Source organism: Trachemys scripta, chromosome 4 (assembly GCF_013100865.1).
Source record: "Trachemys scripta elegans isolate TJP31775 chromosome 4, CAS_Tse_1.0, whole genome shotgun sequence".
NCBI classification, from domain to species: domain Eukaryota; kingdom Metazoa; phylum Chordata; order Testudines; family Emydidae; genus Trachemys; species Trachemys scripta.
In genome coordinates this window covers 113,687,998-113,711,095 of record NC_048301.1, presented here as the reverse complement: position 1 = coordinate 113,711,095, position 23,098 = coordinate 113,687,998, and the positions used below count along the sequence as shown (strand labels likewise).

The window sequence follows — 23,098 nt, the reverse complement described above, 5'->3', positions numbered from 1 at the left end:
TAGAATGAAGCATATTGCAGTGCTGTTCAGATGTCTCATAGGCATCGTTCCACTATACGCTGGGAAGGGTCAGATCTGCCTCACCACTCTTGGGTATCATCAGCCTCTGATGGATGCATCATAATAATCCCTGGGTAAGGCAGATGGCTCATTAGTAGTTCCTGGGGCTCGAGTTGTGATCTGGGGCAAGTCTTGCCTTGATTTTTAAAGCCCTGCTACTCTGGACTAGTGATTCCGTGGCCCAGACGATGTGACACAGCGGTGTTCCTTCTAATTTTTCCCATCCATGTGCAGAATGAATTTTCCTATGTGCACCAATATGGAGCTGATGTGTGGCGGGGGTGGGGCCAAGGTGTTTGGAGTGTGGGAGAGGGCTCAGGACTGGGACAAAGGGTTGGGGGAGTGCGGGATCTGGCTGGGGCTGCAGGCTCTGGGGTGGGGCCAGGGATGAGGGGTTTGAGGTGAGGGAAGGGCTCAGGGCTGGGACAAAGGGTTGGAGGAGTACGGGCTCTGGCTGGGGGTGCAGGCTCTGGGGTGGGACCAGGGATGAGGAGTTTGGGGTGCAGGCTGCCCTGGGGCTGCAGCAGCACCTGGGTGGGGGAGAGGCGCCTCTTCCCACCACTGCCCTGGAGCTGGGAGGGAGAGGCGTCTATCCCTGTTGCAGCCCCGGAGCTGTGAGGGAGAGGCGTCTATCCCTGTCACAGCTCCAGAGCTGGAAGGGAGAGGCGTCTCTCCTCGCTCCGCCATAGCCCTGGGGCTGGGGGAGTTAGGTGCCCTGATGGCCTCCTGCGCAGTTGCGCATCTTAGAGGGAACTTAGGACACGAGCTGGGGCTCCCAGAATGCAGTTCCTAGCTATCCATGCCAAAGTTGGTACAGATTGTCACCTTCCCCTCACCCTAAGAGGGAAGTCTGATCAGAGAGGCCAAGGACTGAAGGGGCCTGAGGCCTGAACGCTCCTTTCATGCCTAGTGGTGGTCAAAGAAACTCAAGACCTACCTAGGGTGACTAGACAGCAAGTGTGAAAAATCGGGACGGGGGTGGGGAGTGATAGGAGCCTATATAAGAAAAAGACCTAAAAATCTATAAAATCCCTATAAAATCGGGACATCTGGTCACCCTAGGCCTACCAGATTGTTCCCCCCGAGTGCAATAGCTCCTCAGTACGGGGCTCCATAACCCCAGATTACAGGAGGGAATAAGCTCCGGTTAGAGGGGAGCTGGCTTGGGAGGGAACCGGAGGCTGCATGAGAGCAGGAGGCAGCAGAGGGATCACAGGGAGCCAGAGAGTTGGGCAGAGACAGCGTATTGCTGCCGGGGGCCCAGCAGCAGGACAATTCCAAGGAGACACTGTTACCGTTACAGCCCTGCTCCGGCCTGTCCCTACAGCCTGGCTGGAAGGGGCGTTTTGATCCTGAGAGCGTTTGCACCGTTTATTGCTGGCAGCCCCAGCAAGGCAGTCAGGAGTTCCTCACAGTGGGTGAGGGTTTAGGGGAACCTGCTCAGGGCTCACGCCCAGTTCTCAGAGCACCCGTAGCTCTGTGCTCGTGGAACTGCCACAGCCCTCTCAGCGCCCGGCTTGGTTACAGAAGGGCTATTAGCCCTTCTGACAGAGAGGGAGCTGAGAGGGACTGAGGGGAAACAAAGTCACACAGGGGTAAGGGGAATTGAACCCCATATCCTGAGTTTCAGCCCCGGGCTTTAACCACTAGCCCACCCTTCCTCTCCCACAACTGCTTCCCCCTCTGCCATCACCACTAGAGCTGCACCGTTGGGCTGGCAGCAGTGGGCAAGTTCCTGCCTGCCCTCAGTGCAGACACAGGCTGAGGCAGACGCGCCAAGGGGCGGGTAAGACAGAGCGACAGCTTGGGCCTGAGAACCATTCACGCCCCCCTCCAACCAGGCAGGGAGCCAGCAGATTCCTCCTCTGGCTCACCTCCCTCTTCCCATTGCTTTAGTCCATTCTTTCTTTCTTGCTCGGTCTCCTCCCCTCTTTCCCTTTTCCTCCTTCTCTCTCCCCTGCGCCTCCTGCCTCTCTCTTGAGAAGCCTTGTTTCCATTCGGCCCTACGCTTCACTGCTACACTCAGGCCAGGAGCCCAAAGGGGCTCACTAGTTGCCCAAAGAGGCAACTAGACAGGACGTATGTTGGGTGAGTGTTAATGTTAATGAACACTGGGCTATTTCACCCACAGCCCGGCCAGACTGTTCATGGAGAGATGCAGGCACTCCCAAGCCAGGGTCAGAACCTCTGTCTTCCCTGCTTCCCTCAGATACCGCACCCTGTCCTCCAGGGGGCTGAAGCACTTGGCCACTGGAATCAGATGGCTTTTTTCTGGCATTATTTGTTTGTATTGCAGCAGCTCTCGGAGGCCCCACTCAGCAGCAGGGCCCCATTGCTGGGCACTGCGCAGACAGGAAGAGACAGGCCCTGTCCTGGAGATTTACCAGGCAAGGTGGGAGAAAGGGACTCAGAATGGAAGCGGACAATGGAGAACCGAAGCATGGAGAGATCAAGTGACTTGCCCAGGGTCACACAGGGAGTTTGTGGCAGAGCTGGGAACTGGGTCTCCTCAGTCCCAGCCGAGGCCAGGCTCCCACAAGAGACGCGAGATCCAAACCCACAGTTAGCTCACCAAACCACGGGCACCATCCGGCCAGGAACCAGAGCTCCACGTTCACCCCTAGCAGGTTCATAGTGCATAGTTTTAAAGTGCAGTTCCCAGACAGGAGCTGCTGGCAACAAACAGGCTACACAGGAGTAACTGGGAACAGGGTTTGGCCCAGCTATATTCCAATATGCATAAAAGTAGCAAAGGTTTAATTCCAACATAGATGGAAAGGGAGGCTGTCGCACATTCCATCCCCAGTACCATCATCAAACGTCAGCTTCCAGCCTGTGCTCCGCCTTTGCTGGAGCGGGTAGTAACGGAAATTACAGAGACTTTTCCCATTTTTGCCAGGAAATCAGATTAGCCCCCACGGGCTGTGGAAGTCCTAGAACGAGCATCTGATGTGTTCAGTATTTTCCCCTTCAGATCACTCACGAGGAGTTTTAATGACTATTTAACTTCCCGGATTTGCGGCTGTGTATTTTCTGTGTATCTGTATCAATCAGGCTTACTTTTTAGCTAATTAGCTGTCTGACCTTTAGATCCAGAAGGGAATTTTAGAGAGAGAGCGTGAGAAAAGAAATACAAACCAGATCTCTGGTGCCTCTTAGTGTTCTAAATCATGAACATTTTTTGACCCTCTGTCCTATTTCTCTGGTCTGTGGATCTAACACAGTAGCCGGGCACCCCCCTGCCCACCTCCCAAAGAACTTAATCGTAGGAGCAGCTGCTGCAGCCCGGTGTGTGAGAGCTTTAAAAGGCTTCCTTCGCTGCTGCGGTGGTGAAGAAAGAAATAGCTTGTGGCAGCAATGAAACAAGTTGTGGTCGTTCTCAGGCCTGACCCTTACAAACCCCCGCATGCCAATCTGCTTTCTTATGCTATAGCGCCACCCTCCGCCCATTTAAGGTGATAGCACTTTGATGAGCTTGTTTCCCCCCACAGTCCCCTTCTTTCTCTTGTATATGTTATTGTTGTAGGGCCTGCTCCAAAGCCCATTGATGGCCACAGCGGTCTTTCGATGGGGCCACAGTCAGGCCATGAAACAATCTGGGTCGTCTCCATGTAGGTGCCAGGTCTCTCCACTCACTGAGCTGTCACCCATTTTCCTTTGCCTCTAAAACAACAGCTGAGCACCTTTGGAGTGGAGCTGAGGGAGCCGTACATGAGCTGCAAGCAGACGAGGCTCATTCCTGACCACCGGTCAGCTGGCCGGATGGGAGGCCTTCCTCTGTGCATTACTTCCAATGAAAAGGATGGGAGTTTGTGACCCAGGGATCCCTTGATACCAACTGGCAGAGGGCACAGTGCATGGGGGCAGGGGGTTGGTTACAGTATCCCCTAGGGTCAGGGATTTGCATATTATTTCACTCAAAGCTGGCATGTGAGGTCTCTACTGAAAGCCAGTAGCCCAGTAGGCATCACAATCATTGCAAAATGTATGTAAGGATAACAGTTAAAAGATTGTAGTGCTATACGGAAAACTGTGTTCTTAAGGTTTGTAAGTTAAGACAGGTCACCAGAAGGCGATACCCAGGTTCTGGCCAGGCAGAGAGTAGGTGTGTGTCTTACAATGTAGTCTGTTTGCCTATGGAGCCACCAGCCAATGACAAAGATCACAAAATTTCCAGGAAGGAGCCCACAGCAGGACAGTCTCCTGTTTGTGACTAAGAGCAAAGAAGTAGTCCGGTATATCAGGAGATTGCAAGGAATCACACAGTATCCTTCACCAAGAAGACTCGCTGCCAGCTGGCTTGTCTTATGAATGGAAGGTCACTGTCAGCAAGGTTGTGAAGTGCGGGGAGAAAGATGTAGGTGAGCTGAAAACAATAAGCTTAACTTTCCTTCTCCTAAACATTATGGCAATTAGCACAGGGTAATTTATCCATTAAACAGTTCAGATACAGGTTACCACAACCTTCAAAGAAACATATAGGATATTTCACTTAAGTGTCTTCCTAAATATTAGCAAAAAGAACAGGAGTACTTGTGGCACCTTAGAGACTAACAAATTTATTTGAGCATAAGCTTTCGTGGGATGCATGCAGTACAAAATACAGTAGGGAAATATATATACACAGAGAACATGAAAAAATGGGTGTTGCCATACCAACTCTAATGAGACTAATTGATTAAGGTGGGCTATTATCAGCAGGAGAAAAAAAAACTTTTGTAGTGATAATCAGGATGGCCCATTTCAAACAGTTGACAAGAAGGTGTGAGTAACAGTAGGGGGGAAATTAACATGGGGAAATAGTTTTTAGGTTGTGTAACGACCCATCCACTCCCAGTCTTTATTCGAGCCTAATTTAATGGTATCCAGTTTGCAAATTAATTCTGGTTTGCAGTTTCTCATTGGAGTCTGTTTTTGAAGTTTTTTGTTGAATAATTGTGACTTTTAGGTCTGTAGTTGTGTGACCAGGGAGGTTGAAGTGTTCTCCAACTGTTTTTTGAATGTTATAATTCTTGATGTCTGATTTGTGTCCATTTATTCTTTTGCGTAGAGACTGTCCGGTTTGGCCAATGTACATGGCAGAGGGGCATTGCTGGCACATGATGGCATATATGACATTGGTAGATGTGCAGGTGAATGAGCCTCTGATGGCGTGGCTGATGTGATTAGGTCCTGTGATGGTGTCCCCTGAACAGCTATGTGGACAGAGTTGGCAATGGGCTTTGTTGCAAGGATAGGTTCCTGGGTTAGTGTTTTTGTTGTGTGGTGTGTGGTTGCTGGTGAGTATTTGCTTCATATATCCTTACATACATTTTGTAATGATTGTGATGCCTACTGGGCTACTGGCTTTCAGTAGAGACCTCACATGCCAGCTTTGAGTGAAATAATATGCAAATTATTATTAATACTTCTTTTTTTTTATCTTTGAATTAAAGCCATAGTAATAGACAAGACTTGTTTGCTTACATCATAAGACCTGAGCAAACATCTATCCTTCTATCTCTAACAATGCAGCTTTGCATTTCAAAGCTCTGTTCATGTACATATCTTCCTAACATGTCTTTAAAGTTCGGCCATGGGTCATGTCAGTTTGTGAGTTAATTAACACTTTCTGGCCCTGTGTCACCTTTCAATGACAGCCCACAGCAGGAGAGTCTCCTTTTTGTGACTAAGAGCAAAGAAGTAGTCTGGTATATCAGGAGACTGCAAGGAGTCACCCACCTAGAAGACGCGCTGCCAGCTGGCTTGTCCTGTGAATGGATGGTCACAGCCAGCAAAGTTGTGAAGTGCTGGGAGAAAGAGGTAGGTGAGCTCAACTTTATGAGACAGGAGAATGTCTTGTTAGGCAAGTCTAGGCTCTGGAAGGCGTATGATGGTTTTACAGTGTAACCAGTTGTTCACTCTAAGCACACCCAAGTGCTGTGTGTTCTCAGGTGTCGTTGGGAAGCACTGGTCTTTTGGGAATAGTGGATGTGTGACTCCTGAGAATGTCCAGTGGACCAGGGGCTGGACACTCCAGGTGATGCTCGGAGGGCTCGAGGGTTGGGACGTGCGTATCTCTAACCTGCAGAGGGACAGTGGAGCCCGATAAGCTGGGAGGGGAGGGCTTGTATTGCTCAGGGCTGCTGGAGTCAGGGAGCTGATCCCTGGCAGGCACAGACAAGGTGGTAGTGAGATGCCCCACAACACCGGGGACCCTCGGGGAGCATCACAGAGTTATTCCTGTGCAGCAGGAGAAGCATACACCCCCCAGTGCACCCCAGAAAGCAGACACGCCAGGAATCCTAATTCAAAGTGAGCATCCCCAGCTTTCAGCAAAATACAGATCATTTCCCCCTCGGCCTCCCCATGCAGCTCTGCAGTCCAATGTGTTTTAATGACGATAGAAATTCTATCCCTTGCTTCCCCACTAAAAGTGGCCCTTCTCGGAGCTTTGGAGGGTTATTACACATACGGCACATTCCAGGGCCTTGTTTTAAGGCCAGCATTTAGATTTTACAGAGGAGGATTTTACACAATGGAAATGGGTGAAACTCTCCCCTGTGCAGAAAGGGCTCAAGTGGGACTTGAGTGGTGCATGGGCCATGTGCTGAGTCTCTGCACAGGGGAGAATTTCACCCAGTGTGAACAAAAGTGCTTGCAGTTTGTCATTTACCAGACGTGGCCTGGGAGATCAGGCCCCAAATGTATGATTGGTTAAAAACCCTGTATCCCTTCACCATCGCCATCCTCAAAGTCCCAGAGCCAAGGAGAATGGGATGGTTTGCTCAAGGTAACAGCCATTACTAAACTGAACACAGGGCAGGGGACTGACTAATACCATTCTCAGGTTAAGGACGTAAATACACCCACAGTGGGATGGAAAATCAGCTGTTCCCTAATGCTGCTTTCACTGGCTTTAATTTCCATACAGAACTGAGACACGGTGGCTGGATAGATTGCATGAATCTACCCGCAACAGAAATGTGTTCTAAGTGCACAGCACTTCATTTCTTTCGTTTAGATTTTTAAACATTTGCCTTGGGTGTTTGCAGCCCCAACACTGCAGCTTTGTGCCAGAACCCCAGCATGAAACAGACTCGATACTGACTAAGCAAAAGTGAAACTGATTAGTCTGTGTTCCCTGCTCAGGCTGAGTGACGCACAAAAAGGGAATCAACAATGAAAAGAACATTCGATTTTAGACATTCTTTTACTTTGCAGCCTGCAGAAGATGTAACCACTGACCTGAAAAACTAACCCGTGTGTTCAGTCTTTAAGGATCAGATGGGCATAATCTTCCTGATCAAGTTTTTGCTACTCCTGGGTACCGATAATGATGGACATCAGTCCTTCCTTTCTTCAGCTTCTGAATCTCTGCGGGCTCATCCATATGTGAGAGGGCTTCCCATTTGTAAATGGGATAGATACCTGCATTGGATTTGCAACAGTGAAGAGAGCCACAGTGATCCCTACCCAGCTCCTCAAATATGGCACCAGCACTGTTAGGATTTATCCTGGCCTGTATCATGAAACAGATGATGAAGGGGCAAATTTGCAAACATGGATTATTACCCGAACTCCCCAGCAGGTGGCACCAACACTCAGCAGCCGAGTGATGGATCCTGTAATCCAGCTGGGAAGAGGCTAAAAGTAAGGGGAGGTTCCCTATGTCCTTTTGAAAGCTGCTCCCCAGAGAATCCCCCTTGACTACAGAGGGGGTGGAACCGAAGAGCCAGTTCCTCTCCCTGGAGCCAGCCTTAGACCATGGACACCTGGAAGGTGCCTACTCCAACCCACTGCAGCAGCCACAGCCACAACCACAAGAGATCAAAGACAAGTTGCTCCCAGAACCCTCCTGTTCACTACTCCCCACTGTGTGTAACGCTGACCAAAGAACACAGTTCCAGGGCCCAGCAGTGCCCGCTCTCAGATGCTTCAGCAGGAGTGAACAGAACAGGGCAATCACTGAGTGATCCATCCCGTCTGCCAGGCCCCGCTTCTGGCATGGCAGTCAGAGGTTGAGAGACACCTGCAGCATGGGGCTGCGTCCGTAGGTGCTGAATTCCTTTCTACGGGGGAGAGGGGGGAGCTCGACCCTCCCTCTGCCCCAGGCCCTGCCCCCACTCCACACCTTCCCCTAAGCCCCCACCCCGCCACTTCCCGTCCTCGCTCCACCCCTTCTCCCAAGGCCACCCTCTGCCCTGCCTCTTCCCACCCTCTCCTCCAAGCGCGCCATCCCTGCTCCTCCCCCTCCCTCCCAGCGCCTCCTGCATGCCGCTGAACAACTGATCTGCAGCAGGTGGGAGTTGCTGGGAGGAAGGGAGAGGAGTAGTCTGGTGGGGCTGCTGGAGGACAGTGGGGGGAGGAGGAGAGCTGGCTGCCAGTGGGTGCTAAGCACCCACTCATTTTTTTCTGTGGGTGCTCCAGCCCTGGAGTTGGCACCTGTGGTTGCATCCGACCATCTTGGCAAATAGCCACTGACAGATAAGTTCATGGAGGATAGGTCCAACTCTCTTTTGAACCCAGTTGAAGTTTTGGCCTTCACAACATCCCCTGGCAATGAGTTCCATGGGTTGACTGTGTGTTGTATGAAGAAATACTTCCTTCTGTTTGTTTTAAACCTGCTGCCTATTCATTTCATTGGGTGACCCCTGGTTCTTATATTACATGAAGGCGTAAATAACACTTCCTTATTCACATTCTCCATACTAGCCATGATTTTATAGACCTCTAGCATATCCCTCCTTCATTGTTGTTTTTTCTAAACTGAACAATCTTGAGCCAGGCCTACACTATAAACTTATATCGGTACAACTACATTGTTCAGAGGTGTGAAAAAGCTACCCCCCTGAGTGACACTGTTCTACTGACCTAACCCCCGCAGCATAGACAGCGCTAGGCCTATGGGAGGGTGCTACCACCTCCCATGGAGGTGGATTAACTACGCCGAGGGGAGAAGCTCTCCCGTTGGTGCACTAGTAACATCACTGAAGTGCTACAGCAGTGCAACTGTGGCACTGCAGCGTTTTAGGTGTAGTCCTGCCCCCGGTCATTTTAATCTCTCCTCGAATGAAAGCTGTTTCATATTCCTAATCATTTTGGTTGCCCTTTTCTGTACCTTTTCCAATTCTAATAGATCTTTTTTGAGCTAGAGCGACCTGAGCTTCATGTGGTATTCAAGCTGTGGGTGTAGCATGGATTTATATAGCAGCATTGTGATGTTTTCTGTCTTGTTATCTATCCCTTTCCTAATGGTCCCTAACTCTGTTAGCTTTTTTGACTGCCCCTGCCCATTGAGCAGATGTTTGTTATATTTTGTTTTGCTTGCCTGGATATAGCTTATAGCCTGTGCCCCTAAGAAGTGATTCACTCAGACAGAGAGACCTTGGCAGAACTAACTTTACTGGCAACGTGATCAGTATCTAAAGAGAACTGCACCACAGTTGACAATAAGCATTTCTCCTTGAACTAACTTCTCACACCCAACGTGTAACGCTATCTGCAATAGTGTCAGCTGGTAGCTCTCAATAGTGCTACACTATTATTGTCAGTGGGATTTTACTGGGTGTAGATCAAAGCTGGATTTGGCCTCTCAATTTTCCCCCTATTTTTTCTGTTTTTCTCAGTGCTGCGGCTGCCCCTGTTTTTTGTTCCTTTCTCTGCCTTGATGGGGGGTTGGGGATGAAGGAGCGGGGCTGGCTCCATGTGATGCTGGGTTTGTGTACTGATTGCCTCGCAGGTGCCTGTCTGGAGCTAGAACTGAAACCAAGGAAGGAAAGCATCCAACAGGCTGAGGCTCTGGCTGTGAGCTCCAAGCAGATGCTGTTGATTACAGGATGCCAAGAGCCTGAGACTGCACAGGGCCACTTCACCCAAATGAGTAATAATAGTAATAACCACGACGACTGACACTTGTCCAACATCCTTCAGCCAAAGCCCGCAGCACATGACAACATAATGACAGATGAGGTCTTCCGGGATCAGTTCATCCACCCTGAAATGCAGCCTTCCCGGGGGTGGCAGGCAGCAGCCATCCTCAGGGGCCAGGAGTGGAGGAGAATGCTGTAGCCAGGTGACACTTTACTGATAGGCATTTCTATGGTGCTCATCACCACAGATTTCAATGGGAGCTGTGGGTGCTCAGGCATGAATCTCAGGTATTGAGGCAGCTAACGCCTTTGGATTGCAATGGCAGATAGGAACCTAAATACCTTTGTGGATCTGGGCCTCAGCACTTCTGAAAAGCCAGGACCCACATGGACTGAGCCTGACATGTTGGCTTAAGCTTAAGCCACTAGCTCAATATCAGCCTCGTAAGGTTCCGGCCAAACCAGGACTAGAACCTTTGCTTCTGCCTCTCAGCCTTTGCTTTCCCTGCAGGGGTGTCTTTCCTCCTTGCAAGCATAGCTTTCACCAGGCCACTGGGGTCTCAGCCCCACTCTAGCTCCCAATGCAGATAGATGAGCAGTAAGACAAATAAACTAGGCAAGGCTTTTGTTACAGAAAAAGCTAAGAATCTACTCAGACACTTGACTTTGGCCAGCTCCTGATTTTCCACCTCTGAAATCAAGAGAGAAGCTGCTAGGAAAAGCGCCGAAGTTCCTAGAAAGACCCAACAATTGTTGAGGTGAAGCCTAATTACTCGTTAGCTGGATCAGCTGAGAAAGTGGCTTAGGCTGGGGTGTTCTCCTCCCTTGAATTCCAGGTATATTGGTCACACTCTGCATTAATGTCAGGTCCAAATGGGTGACTCATTGGAGGGACACTCATTGGAGGGGCACCAGCTAAAGGGGAGCACGTGACCTCCTCATGTGACTCCTCCCCGCTCCGCCCCCAGCCCAGGCCCCCACACTCTCCCTGTCCCACGTTACCTGGGGAAAGGAGGCTCTGTCCTCCCGCTGCGCTGGATACCGATTTCAGGCGAAAGGAGGACAGCCCCACGCCGGGAGCTCCTCCGGCATGGCTGTACCGGTATTGCCCCCAGCTCTGTCTTCCGGCGGGGCTGTACAGACCCCAAGAGACGCAGCTGCATAGAAGGCCTGGGGGGCAGGGCTGCGGACAGTACAGCTGTGCCAAAGCAGTGACCCCACTTTCTGCTCCTTTCGCCGCTGCAGTTCCCTGCTGAATGTGGCCCCCCCCCCAGGCATCTGGGGAGGGGCGTGTGACCCTTCTTGACCCTCCCAGGCATTGCTGGCAGCAGTGCCACAGAGCTGGAGGCCTTGCTGACCATCCCAGGCTCCAACCCCAGCTTGAACATTTACACCGCAGTTAAACTGCCCCTGAGCCCGAGTCAGCTGGCACGGGGGTATATAATTGCAGTGTAGACATACCCTACCTGTCTTTGTGCTCCTCCCACAGCCAGTGGGCAGACAACAGCTCAGAATCAGAGACAGCTGGGAGGCACAGAGTAAGGGGAAGAGGACCAGAGAGCAAGAGAGTTAAAGCTTGGGGCGAAAGAGACTTAAGAGGAACAGACCAAACCCAAGAGCCTCAATACTGGGCTGCACTGTGGCCCTTTATGGCAGTCCTGTAGCATAAAAGGACTGGATCTCCTCAGTCCCCAGGGCAGCCTGTACCAGCCCCTCGGAGCTGCTGGCATAGGGGCAGGTGGGGGCATGTTACGAGAGGGAGTGCGTGGGGTTGCTGACTGGACATAAATTAGAACCACCTCTGGGGCTGCATCAGCTTCCACTCAGAGTCAAACCAGTCTCTAGCTAGCCCAGCAGCCTGGAGGGGCAAATGGGACATCCAGACGCATTTGCACCTTGCGTCCCTGGCCTGCACTCAGGAGAGGCCGAGAAGCTGAAATGCTGCGGAGATGCTCTGGAAGGAGAGAGGTGTCTGCGTTTTCTAGCTCAAATCGTCTAGCAATTCACTCTGGTGAAGAAAGAACCCAGGGACCAGCACAACACAGCTCTGCCTCCCTGCAATGGGATGCTCTCCAGACCCTGGTAAGTGCTCGTTTAGATCCATTGCACCTGACCAGGGAGAGCAGTGCTCCACGGTTGTTAGTTGTCCTGGACAGTGTCCAGCTAATGCTGCCACGGGCGTGACTAAGAACTCTGGGCAGGGAAGCCCACAGTATCAGAGGGACAGATGGGGGCTGGGCAATGGTAAGATGCATGGTCCCAGCCGGGTCCAAGGAACTTTCTGAATGTGAAGCAGTGAAAAGGGGAAGTTGTAGCTGACTCAGAAAATCCAGCCCTGACATCACCCATGCCCAGGACTCCTGAGCCTGCTTTGGGGGCTGATCCTGTGAGATGGGACAGTGCTGAGTGCCCTTGATACCCCCGACATCAGTGATTGCAAAGGCCCCTGGAGCAGGTTCACAGACCCTTCCTCTGTAATCACCTGCACATCATCTCAGGGCGCCTTTTGCTCTCCTGCCTGCCTCAGGTGGGAGCTGTGCCGAGTACCTCTGCCTAGTCCTGGCCACGCCCACCTGCCAATGAAATGTTCACACCAAGTGGGTAACTCGGGGTTAACACGTGGCAAATCACCACTGTGTCCCAGCTCTCTCTCCACAAGCACTGACACATAGATCTTTAAACGCACCAAGATCAATAGTGTGCCTTACACCATTTCCTTTTATCAGTTATCTGATTTTTATACGGCCCTTTTTATGCCGTTTTAATTGTTGCTGTTGCTTGTTTGTTGTTGTGGTTTAACTGTGCGGTGCCTGTGCCGTGTGTGCGCGGTGCTTTCCAAGTGCAGTTATTAATCATGATTAGTATTGTCACCTCAGCTCTGCATGCCCGACTGCCCATTACCTGCCACGCTGCAGCTCTCGGAATCAATTCCCCACTAGGGAGCAGCGTACCACTGACAATCGGGAACACAGAGTGTGAAACAACTGATGTAAATCATACTACATGGAGGGCCCCCAAAATACCCTCTGATTGGCTTGCCACTTAAATGCCGAACCTCACAAGTCCTCCCATTTTTGAGGTGTGCTTTGATTTTATCCTGAAACTCTGCCACCCTCGCCCTGTGTGATCTTGCAAGCTAAGAAGAGTTGGTCCAGGTCAGCACTTGGATGTGTTGGTGAGTCAGTAGGTGGCACTCTTCCCATTGCAGTGTTACAGGGGCTGTCACTCAGATGACACTGAAAATCCCATGAAACTTGTTACAAAAGCCGGGTCTCTTTGTCTTGGTCAAGTTCTGCCTCTGGGTACTTCCACTCTGGTTCCATCAAATCCGCCCTGTCATTTGAACCAGTTGAAGTATTCTGCTTCTGTAGGGTAGCATTGCTGGGTTTGTCAAGCATTGCTATTCCCAGCCCAAGGATGGCTTCCTTTCAATGGTGGGTGGGCAAAGAGATCTCGGTGGTCTGTACAGATAGTGAAGCGCCTGGGATCCCGCTCAGATGGGGGTGCAGTGTAGATGTGAACTCATGCTGCAGTCCCCCTGACAGGATCACGCTCTCCTAACCCTCTGTCCTGTGATGCTTGCCTTTAGCAGGCACCTGGTTTGTTCACTTGTGATCAGCCTATCGTGCAATTGTGGCATCTCTGCTGAAAGAAGAAAATAGACGGTGAGCAGCTCCAAGATGGGTAGAGGAGGCCAGCCGAGTCCTCACTATGCCCTCTCTGTGCAAGAGGCTGGAGCTGGCTTGTGCCGTGGGGGTTCTCAGGGAGCCAGGGAGCCAGCTAACATCGTCCGATGGCTGTCAAAGGAACAATGGTGGGCTTCGTAAACATACTTAGGTGCCCAAGTCCCAATTTTAGGCTCCACTGAGATCCACAAAACTCCCAGCAAACTCTGTAGATGCCTAAACTCACTCAGCATCTAAGTTTCCAGGGAAAACATTCTCTAGGTGCCTAAGTTTCTGCCTCTGGGCATGTGCGCTGCTGCCTCCCTCTTGGTGTCTGGGTGCCTGTCTCCTGCCTAAGCCCCAGTGTGACCCATGAACTGGGAGAAGATAGATACTCATCTCCCTAACTTGCATGCAGGGCCCAATTCAGAGGCCACCGACTGGCCTGAACCCCATTCTAAATCTGTGCTGAAGGAGGTGGTGACAACCTTATAACTCATACTCCCCCTGGTTAGAGCACTCTCCTGGGATGTGGGGGAGCCAGGTTCAATCCACAAACCCCACCCCACACCCCGACAAAGAGAGGATTTGAACAGGGTCCCCTGTCTCTCAGGAGCATGCGCTAACCACTGAGTTATGGGATATTCTGATGTGGGCCTCCCTCAGTCTCCCCTGTGAAAGCTATTCCCCTGTGTATCAGACTTAGTCACTGGGCCAGTGAGAATGCACAAACGAGTGCATAGCCTGGTTGTTAGGGTACCTGAGGGTTGCAAACAGAAGGGAGGCTAGCTGGCTCAGAGGCCTGGAGTAGGAGAGAGAGCCCCCCACTTCTAGCCAACTACCTTTGCATCTATTACTAAGAGCCTGTTGAAATGGCCCTGATGTTCTCAGTCCAGCTTCTAGGGGACAGGTATCCCCGTCACAAAGGCTACACACTTGCTGGCATCCTGAGGAGAGATGCCAGAGATGGAAAGCCTGTGAGGCTGGACACCCCTCTCCTTTCTGGGGTGCAGGGCTCCAGTGTGGGGTATGTGTAGGAAGATACTACAGCTCGGAGTAATCAGAGAGAATGACCTTCTCCAAGGCCCTCAGGATGCCACCTCTCACTGATGCTCAATTAATTTGAAAGAGGAAACAAAACCCTGGAATAGGAGAATGAAGAGAAGTGGGCCTGGCCCCTGAAATCGCTGGCACAGCAACAAAGGAGACCTTGAGCAGGTTCCAGCCCAGCTGCGTAGCCTCCAGCATGGCCCAGTTTCTCTGTCTAAAATAACGAGGAGGCTTATTGAATTCCCATTATGCCTCAGAGAAGGTTTTAACTAAAGCTTGGCTTCATGCTGAAGATACCCCAGGCCTGTCAGGAATTCCCTGCTCCCCCACCCAGGACAATGCTTCCTGCCGCCGATGATGGAAGCCAGCCCTGCTTTGCTAAGAAGCACTAAACCCTTTCCACTCTGAGCCAGCACCCAGGTTTGCTGAAGAAGTGATGCCTGCCGCGGACCAGAGGATGCTCTACCCTGGTTGCAAACACGCACACAGGCCTGAGGTGACCAGGTTTTCTTTAGCAGAAATATAAAGTTGATTAGGGGAGGAGATAATGAGCCAGATCCTCAGCTGGTGTATATTGGTGGAGATCCACTGACATCAGTGAATCGTGCCTACCTGCTCCAGATAAGGATCTGGTCCAGGATCTCACTCAGGCAAAACCAATCCCAGTGGTTCTCCAGGTCCCAGTGAGACTTGGAACTGCTGTTCCCCATTCCACTGGGGCCTCTATGCTGTGGGCTGCCCAATCTGAGAGACACATTAAAACCAGCATTTTATAGGCAGATCCGTCCAGAGGGATGTGGGGGACTGTCCTCTCCACTGGCTCTCTGCTCCTAGAGAGACTCCTCTGCTGCATGGGTTAACCATGCCCGGAGACATAACAGGCTGTCCAGCGAGGTGTGGGAAACCATTACCCAGGCTGGTGGAAATAATGTCATGATGCTCAGAAGGAGCCTCTTATTTCAAAGTATTTGAACAATGTAACCCGAACAGGCTAAACTGCACCTTGGCACAGGGCTTAGAATAACACCCCTCAATCACTAGTCAGTCACCTGAGAAACCCCGGTGGAGTCTGTTCTGCTACACTTCCAAATCCAGCCTTGTTATTAATAAAAGCTGTTTTCCCTTTCATCTTTGCATCAGTGTATTACAGCCTCACGGCAGCAATGCTATTGTTTGACCCAGACAGGGCTCTCCTTCTTAACTCCACTGCCAGTTGCTTATAACATATCAGTCTGTCTGTGAAATCTTTCAGCCTGCATTTATTGGAGTAACCCCGAGAGGGTTCTGGGTGGGCGGCTTGTCACTAGGGCTGCCAGTTTGGCAAAGCTGAGATAGTTAGGGGATGGGGGTGGGGGAACTGGCAGCAGAGAGGTGGAGAAAGTCAGAGGAGACATGGCAGGGTTTTGGCAGCTTGGAAAGGGTTAAATGGAAGAGGTTTGTTCAGTGCGACTGCTATAGGGTTATGAAAGCTGCTTGCAGGCCAGGATGCTGGTTACAGGAGTACCTGTCGTATTTCAAGGCTGTTTCTAGTGCTAGGTTTTTTTTCTCCTAATATTTCACACTGTTGCTACTACTGGAGCAGGGTTGCTGGTAGAGACTAGGGTGGGAAATCTTAAGGGAAAGCATCTAGTGTGGAGACAAGAGCCTGGAGTGAGAGCCGCTTCCTTGAGGCAGAAGGACTGTACCTTCCACAAGGAGAACTGTCACCGTGACCCGCTCTCACTGAAGGTAAGCTGCTCTCCGCCCACACCACAGAAGCATGTGGCTGGTTACTGCAAGCAGCCTGGCTTATTCTGGACCCAAGCCATGTTTTCGTTCCCACTGGACTGTCTAGGGCTATAGCACTGGATGTACTCCGTGCATGGCAGTTGTTAAATCCCCACAGTGCAGAGCGAGATAATAATCATACCATGCTGCACTTTCTAACCAGAGGAAAGCACTTTGCAGTCATTAATGAATTAAGCCTCATCTCACCCTAGTAGGGAAGGCATTATATCCCCATTGTATGGATGGGGAAAGTGAGACCCATAGAGATTACATGATTTGCCTCAGGTCACCCAGCAGGTCTGGTTAGAATAGAAACCACCAGTCCCACTCAGCTAAGCTCCTGTTGCCTTCCCCGAGAGGGGCTGCCTTGAACCATAGGGCACAACAGCTGGAGGTGAATAAGACGCTGCCTATTGCGATGAGTGGGCTGAATGCTGGATTTGGTGTCTGTCCCTGGGAGGACGCAGCTAGCCCCAGGCAGCTTTGCGGTCACATGTGAGCTGCAGGAGCCGAGCTGCGCAATTCTACCTGTGGCCCCAGTGTAACAGGGGCCCTCCTTCCTCCACCCGCCTTATTCCTCTTGGAGCATCCTTGCTGCCTTCGCAAAGCCCAGCGGAGTATCAGCTTGCATCTGTCGGGAAGGCACCATCCGTGCCGCGGGGGACGCTCTGCTGCGTCTGGTGCCTGGTTTGCAAAAGCACAGCGGCGCCCACGAACCCAGCGAGCTCCCCTACCAGGGGAGCCGCTCGAGGCCCTTTCGCCCTCGCCTGGCCCCGGCCTGGACGCCGCGCCGGGGCGGGAAGGACACGCTCTGCCCGGGCCACCCCTCCGCCGGGGCAGTGGGGACAACCGCCAGTCCCACTCACCAGGTGGATGTTTGCACGTTGGCGTGGAGATGAAAAGCCGCGCGCAGCCTAACCTCGATTGGGCCCCGCCTCAGGAGGCGGACGATTGGCTGTCCGGGGGAGCGCCGGGCTCCGATTGGGCCAGGGGCGGCTGTCGCTCCACTTGCCCCAGTTCAGGCTAGGTAGCGGTGGCAGCGCGGATGCTACCGCTGCTCCGCTAGCGGCGGGCTGAGGTTACGGTGCCGCTGAAGCATCCAGCGCGGCGGGGGCTGGTGTCCGGCCCGGCAGCCCCACGGGCGCGGCGCAGGGGCGCTAGGCGGGAGCTGCGGGCTGCCTCCCTTCAGCGCTGAGCGGGCGACGCGCAATGCACCGAGCGGGAGGAGGGCGCCGCCGCTGCTGCCTGGGCGCCGTGTGAGCGCTCCTGCTCCATGGCGCTGCCGTGCGGGCTGGGGCAGAGCGGCACGGGCTGAGCGGCCTCGTCCTCGGCCCGGCTTCAGCCTCCCGCCGCCGAGTTGATCTGGTTGGGGAGGGAGCGCGGGGCTGCCTGGATGCCTTTGTTCCTCCGGCGGGGGGCTCGGCCGGGGAAGGGGGCGACGGGGCTGGCCGGCCGGGACCCCCGCTCGGGGGGCTGTTGCTGCCTGGTCCCGGGGGCGCTGCCCGCCTTGCCCTCGCCTGCGCCGCCCGACACGTGTCCCAGCCCCGGGGCGCTGCTCCCGCCTGGCGTCTAGCTCCTCCCGGCGGGGATGGTCCCGTGCGGAGCCTGGCGGAGGTGCCGTGCGGCCGGCCCGGGCCGGTAATGCGGCCTCCAGGATGCTGTGGTTCCCGGTGAAGAAGATCCGCAAGCAGTTCAAGCTGCTGCTGCTGCTGGTGCTGCTCACCTTGGCCGCGTGGTTCACCTACCTGCACATCAGCCTGGTGCGCCAGGGCAAGGCGCTGCGCCTGCACTTCGCCTACGGCAGAGGTAAGGGGGGCCCCGAGCCCCTCCTGCGCCCTCAGGTGGGGGTGGGATCCCCACCCCCTTCCACAGCCGGGCAGGGGCTGGTGAGCGCAGCTAAGTTCCTGCTCCAGGCTCTCCGGGGCTGCCGGTGCCTCCCCCGGCCCCCGGATCGAACTTTGTGGGAGCAACCCCCTTGTAAGGCCAAAGGGAAGCGCCCCCCCCCCGTGTGGTTTCTCTTAGGGTGGAGTTTGTTCTAGCCAAGACTCCTGGTCATACTGGGTCAGACCAATGGTCCATCTAGCCTAGTATCCGGTCTTCTGACAGTGGCCAGTGCCAGGTGCCCCAGCCCCCAGAGGGAATGAACAGAACAAGTAGCCATCAAGTGATCCATCCCCTGTCATCCAGTCCCAGCCTCTGGCAGTCAGAGGCTTAGGGACACTCAGAGCATGGGGTTGCATCTCTGCGCATACTGGCTAATAGCCATTGATGGACCTCGTCTCCCCAAACGTATTTAGTTCTGTTTTGAACCCTGTTGTTGTAGTTTTGGCCTTCACAACATCCCCTGGCAAAAAGTTCCATGGATTGACTGCATTGCGTGAAGAAATACTTCCTTTGGGTAATTTTAAACCTGCTGCTGATTAATTTCATTGGATGATCTCTGGTCCTTGTGTTATGTGAAGGGGTAAATAATGCTTCCTTATTCACTTTCTCCATACAGTCACGATTTTATAGACTATGTCCCCCTTAATTATCTCTTTTTCTAAGCTGAACAGTCTGTCTTTTTAATCTCTCCTCACATGGAAGCTGTTCCATACCCTGATAATTTTTGTTGCCCTTCTCTTTACTTTGTCGAATTCTAATATATCTTTTGTGAGATGGGGCAACCAGAACTGCACACACTGTTCAAGGTGTGGGTGTAGCATGGATTTACATAGTGGTATTATTATATTTTCTGTTTTACTATCTATCCTGATTGAGATCTTCTGAAATAATGAGCCTTTATTACATCCAAGAAGCACTTCAAGAAGGCTGTGGGAGAGAGGCACCTGTGAGCTTCTGAAGCTGATGAAAGTGCCCGCATAACTGGAATAGCTCCCTTTGGCCAGAGCAAGGAAGAATTGGGCACTGTCGGTTACATCTAGGTTGAGGTACATGTACAGAACACTCTTCCCCCAGGCTGGCTGGGTTGCAAAGCTCAGGTCAGACACTTGGCTGTATTGCCAATAAGCTGTCCAAACCCTCAATGTCTTTAGTCTTGGCAGCAAAGTGTTTTTAGCAGCAATTCAATTCCTCTTTAGAGCAGAGCTAGGTAATGGCTCCTGAGTCCGGGGCACAGAGCGCCAGTGTGTGGATCAGAGAGAGATTGTGAGATGCTAGAGATCGTTTACAAACCAAACTAACCGGGCCGGTGGCTGAGCTGTTCGGAACCCTGTTGGTGGTGTCTGGAGACTTAGTCCTTCATGCCAGCAGTCTGAGGGGTGCTGGAGGTGGCTTGGCTCCCGTGAAGGAGGAGGAGGGGGATTTTTGGTAAGTCCATGGGCTAGTGCTCTTTGTTTAGCTTGTTTGGCACTCCCTGCTGGCTAAGCCGTAAAGTCCTGTAATGCAGCATACCAGGCAGGAAGGGACAAGGGCAGGAAAAACAGGGTGGAAAGGTAACCCCGATTTAATAGGCATATCCCGACACCTGGGGCTGCTTCTCGCTGCTTAGATAAAACCAGTTATTTGAGGAGTACACTTTCCAGGCCTCGGAGCAGAAGGGCTCTCAAACTGTTTCATACCACAGACACTTCTTTCATACCAGGACCCTCTTCCATCTAGCTGGGATCCCCTCCCTCTCAGATATAGGGGAATGGGGTTATGCTCCCTGGACATCTGTTTGTGACCCCCCAAGTGGAGAAGCCATGCTGTAGAAGGATATGTTGTTGTTCCCATGACTGTTCTCATTCACAGCATTGTGATGGGTCTAGTACTGGAAAGTCATTCTCATGGCTTCTGGGAATCTTTGGGGGAGGGAAGGGGAACATCAGCAGGGATTTTCATGTTTCTTTCTCAGCTTAACTCTCATTTGTATCCTGTGCCCTTATTATGAGAAAGAGGACCATTTAAAAATAATTATTCTCTTCTTTAAAAAGAGAACTGCAAAGGGATAAACCAGTTCTTGCTTCTGCCCTTTCTGCTGCATGTTTATGGCTTCAAAGACTTTTCCGAATAGCAAAATCAGGTTTGATTCTCCTCTCACTTACACCAGTGTAAACTGAGTGTCAGGGGAGTTACTTATGCTGGCACAAATCTGGAGTGAGAAGCAAGGAAAGGCCACTGAGACTGTACTTATCTGTGGTTTCTGGCAGGAGTGCTAGAACAATTTGTATAGTGGGGGTGCTGAGAGCCATTTACCCAAACTGTAAACCCTGTGTATATATTGGATACCACTTGAAGCCAGGGGGTGCTGCAGCATCCCTGTACCCCTAGTTCCAGCACCTATGGTTTCTTGAGAGCTAGTGGGGGATAATGTAGGCCCCCCAATCCAACAGAGTACATGGGAAATGCTACTCATTGGAATAGTCCTGTTGACTTCACTGGGATGACTTATGTGAGTAAGGCTACATATCAAGTGTTTGCAGGGTTGGAGATGTAGGCTGAAGTCTGAATTGGAGATGACTCACTCTTTCACAAAGAGCTTTTCTCCGAGCTGTTTGTTACATGTTTGAGTTAAAAGGCTTTTAACCATAAAAACCACCAATAGCTTTAAAGAATGGGTCTAAACATTTCCTTCCCTCTCAAATGAGGGAAGACAATGTTTCAATCCATTGTGATATTATCCTATCCATGCTCCAAAAACAGGGAAGTCAAGATACAGCTAATGTGACAAAGCAGGAAATGAAACACCTTTGCTTGTGTATTAAACACTTGTTAATTTCCTCTTAAGTAAGCTGCCTTCTCAGCTGCTGGATCCCACTAAAAATACAACCTGTCACATAAGCCTAACCTCAAGAGTCTAACCACTGCCTAAACTATCGACCCAGTTCAAAGAAGGTTTGACTAGTTGTCTGTTCAGACCTTGCAGCCTCCTACTGTGCAGTGCGCGGGCTGTTAGATTGTGGCAGGTTTGTCCTGCCGACCTGGGTAAGCACGCTAACTAGGTGCAGGGGTGGGGTTTGGTGATCAGCAGTGGAAAATATTAACAGTAGGGTAGCAACATTTGAAGTCTAAAAGTGCCCACCTTGCCTGTGCTGCCGAAAGTGGTGTGTTCTGGAAACAATTGGTCAGACTGATCAGACTATTCCCGATATCTGCCGAAGAGGATGTGGGTCTCCCACGTGTTTTCTATGGCTGCCCCTCCCTCACAAGTGTCGGTTGCACGCGCACACGACCTTTGACTTGCTGCCTGGGGGACACTCTCCCAAATCTACAGAATGTGGCTATTTATTCCAAGCATTAACCGGACCAGTGAGGAAATGCATTGCCACACTCTGGCTCCCCAGCAGAAAACCCTGCAGTCACGCTGCAGCTGAACGAACCCTGAGAAATCGGAACTCAGATGTGATGGTACTGGGACCAGCCTGAGGAGCTGAGCCTTAACGAATGAACTGCTTGTAACCAAAGACCAGGATCAGTGTGTTTAAGTTGAACGCATGCTGATTCACACTTACCCAGCACTTTGTGTTGTCATCGAGACTAGTGTAAAATGCCACCAGCTCAGAACAAGAGTATTAGTCAACATTTCTATTATGGTAGCACCGAGAGGCCTCAGCCAGGTTGAGAATCCTCTGTTAGCCACTGAGCTGAGTCTAAAACTTTTACACCTAGCCTGCGCCAGTGTAAGTGACAGCCCAAGGGGCAGTGCAATGAATCTGGCCCCATCTCTATAAGGGTGTCAGTCTGTCATCCACACTTATTAGTTATTTGTATTGCAGGAGCACCTAGGAGTGCCCCAGTCATGGGTCCAGGACCCCGCTGTGCTTGATGCTGCACAAAGACAGTCCCTGTCCCACAGAGCTTATAATTGAGCTATAAGAGAAGAGAGCAGGTGAGCGCAGCCAGCACAAGGCAATAATGAAACGCTATCGATCAGCGTCATAGGCAGTGGTCTGGGAAGGTGGATGTGAGAGCAGAATCTGGCATGGCACATGGTGCTTGTCCTAGTCTTTTCTCTCTCCCATTCATGCTATCGCCTTGTTCTGTTCTATGGCTCCATCCTGTTGCATGGCAGTGGTGACCAGAGGCCCCAGTTTCAGACCTCCAGTGTGCCAGGTGCTGTATAAACACAGAGTAAGAGACTGCCCCCAAGACCTTGCCGTTTAAATAGAGGGGTTCCGTTCTCACCAGGGAGAGGTTGATTTGAAAATCATTTCAAAACATGGCTTTCTCGAAGTTGTTTTCTAACCAGCTCTGGCTGCTGGGGCAAACTGCATGCAAAACTGTTCCCTAAGCACACATTGGAAACTACATTCTTCCAAGCCAGGAATGTATAGATGGGGTGGAGGGGGCGGGTATTTGGAAAATAGAAGGATTTTTTATCTTGATTTGGGCCCAACCAACTCTCTTCAAACCAGTTTGGGAAGGAGCAACACCTGATCTTTATTTGGAGATGGCGCCTCTCCCCAGGGGACAGGGTCTGTTGTAGGTAGCACATGGAAGGGTTGGGGCAGTGGGAGGTTCTGGAGTATACACCCGTGTGTTTAAGATGCTGTGGCTATGTGCCGGGTGACTCTGTTACAGCACAGATACAGCCGTTAATAACACAGACATCTCTGCAACCCAAGAACGGGCTGTGGTGGAAGCAATGGGTGGTACTCCTGTCAGGCAGTTTGTTCCAGCCACTGCCTAGGAGCCGGAGGCGTATCATGGCAGGGAAGGTGAGCTGGGACGTGGGAACAGACCAAGATCTGGTTACCACCATGCGCATGGTCATCACTGTAACTC

At 51.7% G+C, this 23,098-nt stretch overlaps 1 protein-coding gene and 1 long non-coding RNA gene across 3 annotated transcripts in view; both read left to right on the top strand.

Annotated features, from left to right (window-relative positions):
• Window positions 1-7,441, top strand: LOC117877385. Its single transcript, XR_004645699.1, has 3 exons — window positions 1-134; window positions 5,700-5,862; window positions 7,264-7,441. It is a non-coding gene; the product is annotated as an uncharacterized LOC117877385 (long non-coding RNA).
• Window positions 7,442-17,894: 10,453 nt separating this feature from the next.
• Window positions 17,895-23,098, top strand: part of B4GALNT4 (beta-1,4-N-acetyl-galactosaminyltransferase 4) — a 120,372-nt gene continuing 115,168 nt past the window's right edge. For both annotated transcript variants that reach the window (XM_034770472.1, XM_034770471.1), the window contains exon 1: window positions 17,895-18,199. In XM_034770472.1, coding sequence (XP_034626363.1) covers window positions 18,049-18,199 — 151 coding nt within the window. In that variant the 5' untranslated portion in view covers window positions 17,895-18,048. The remainder of the gene's footprint in view (window positions 18,200-23,098) is intronic.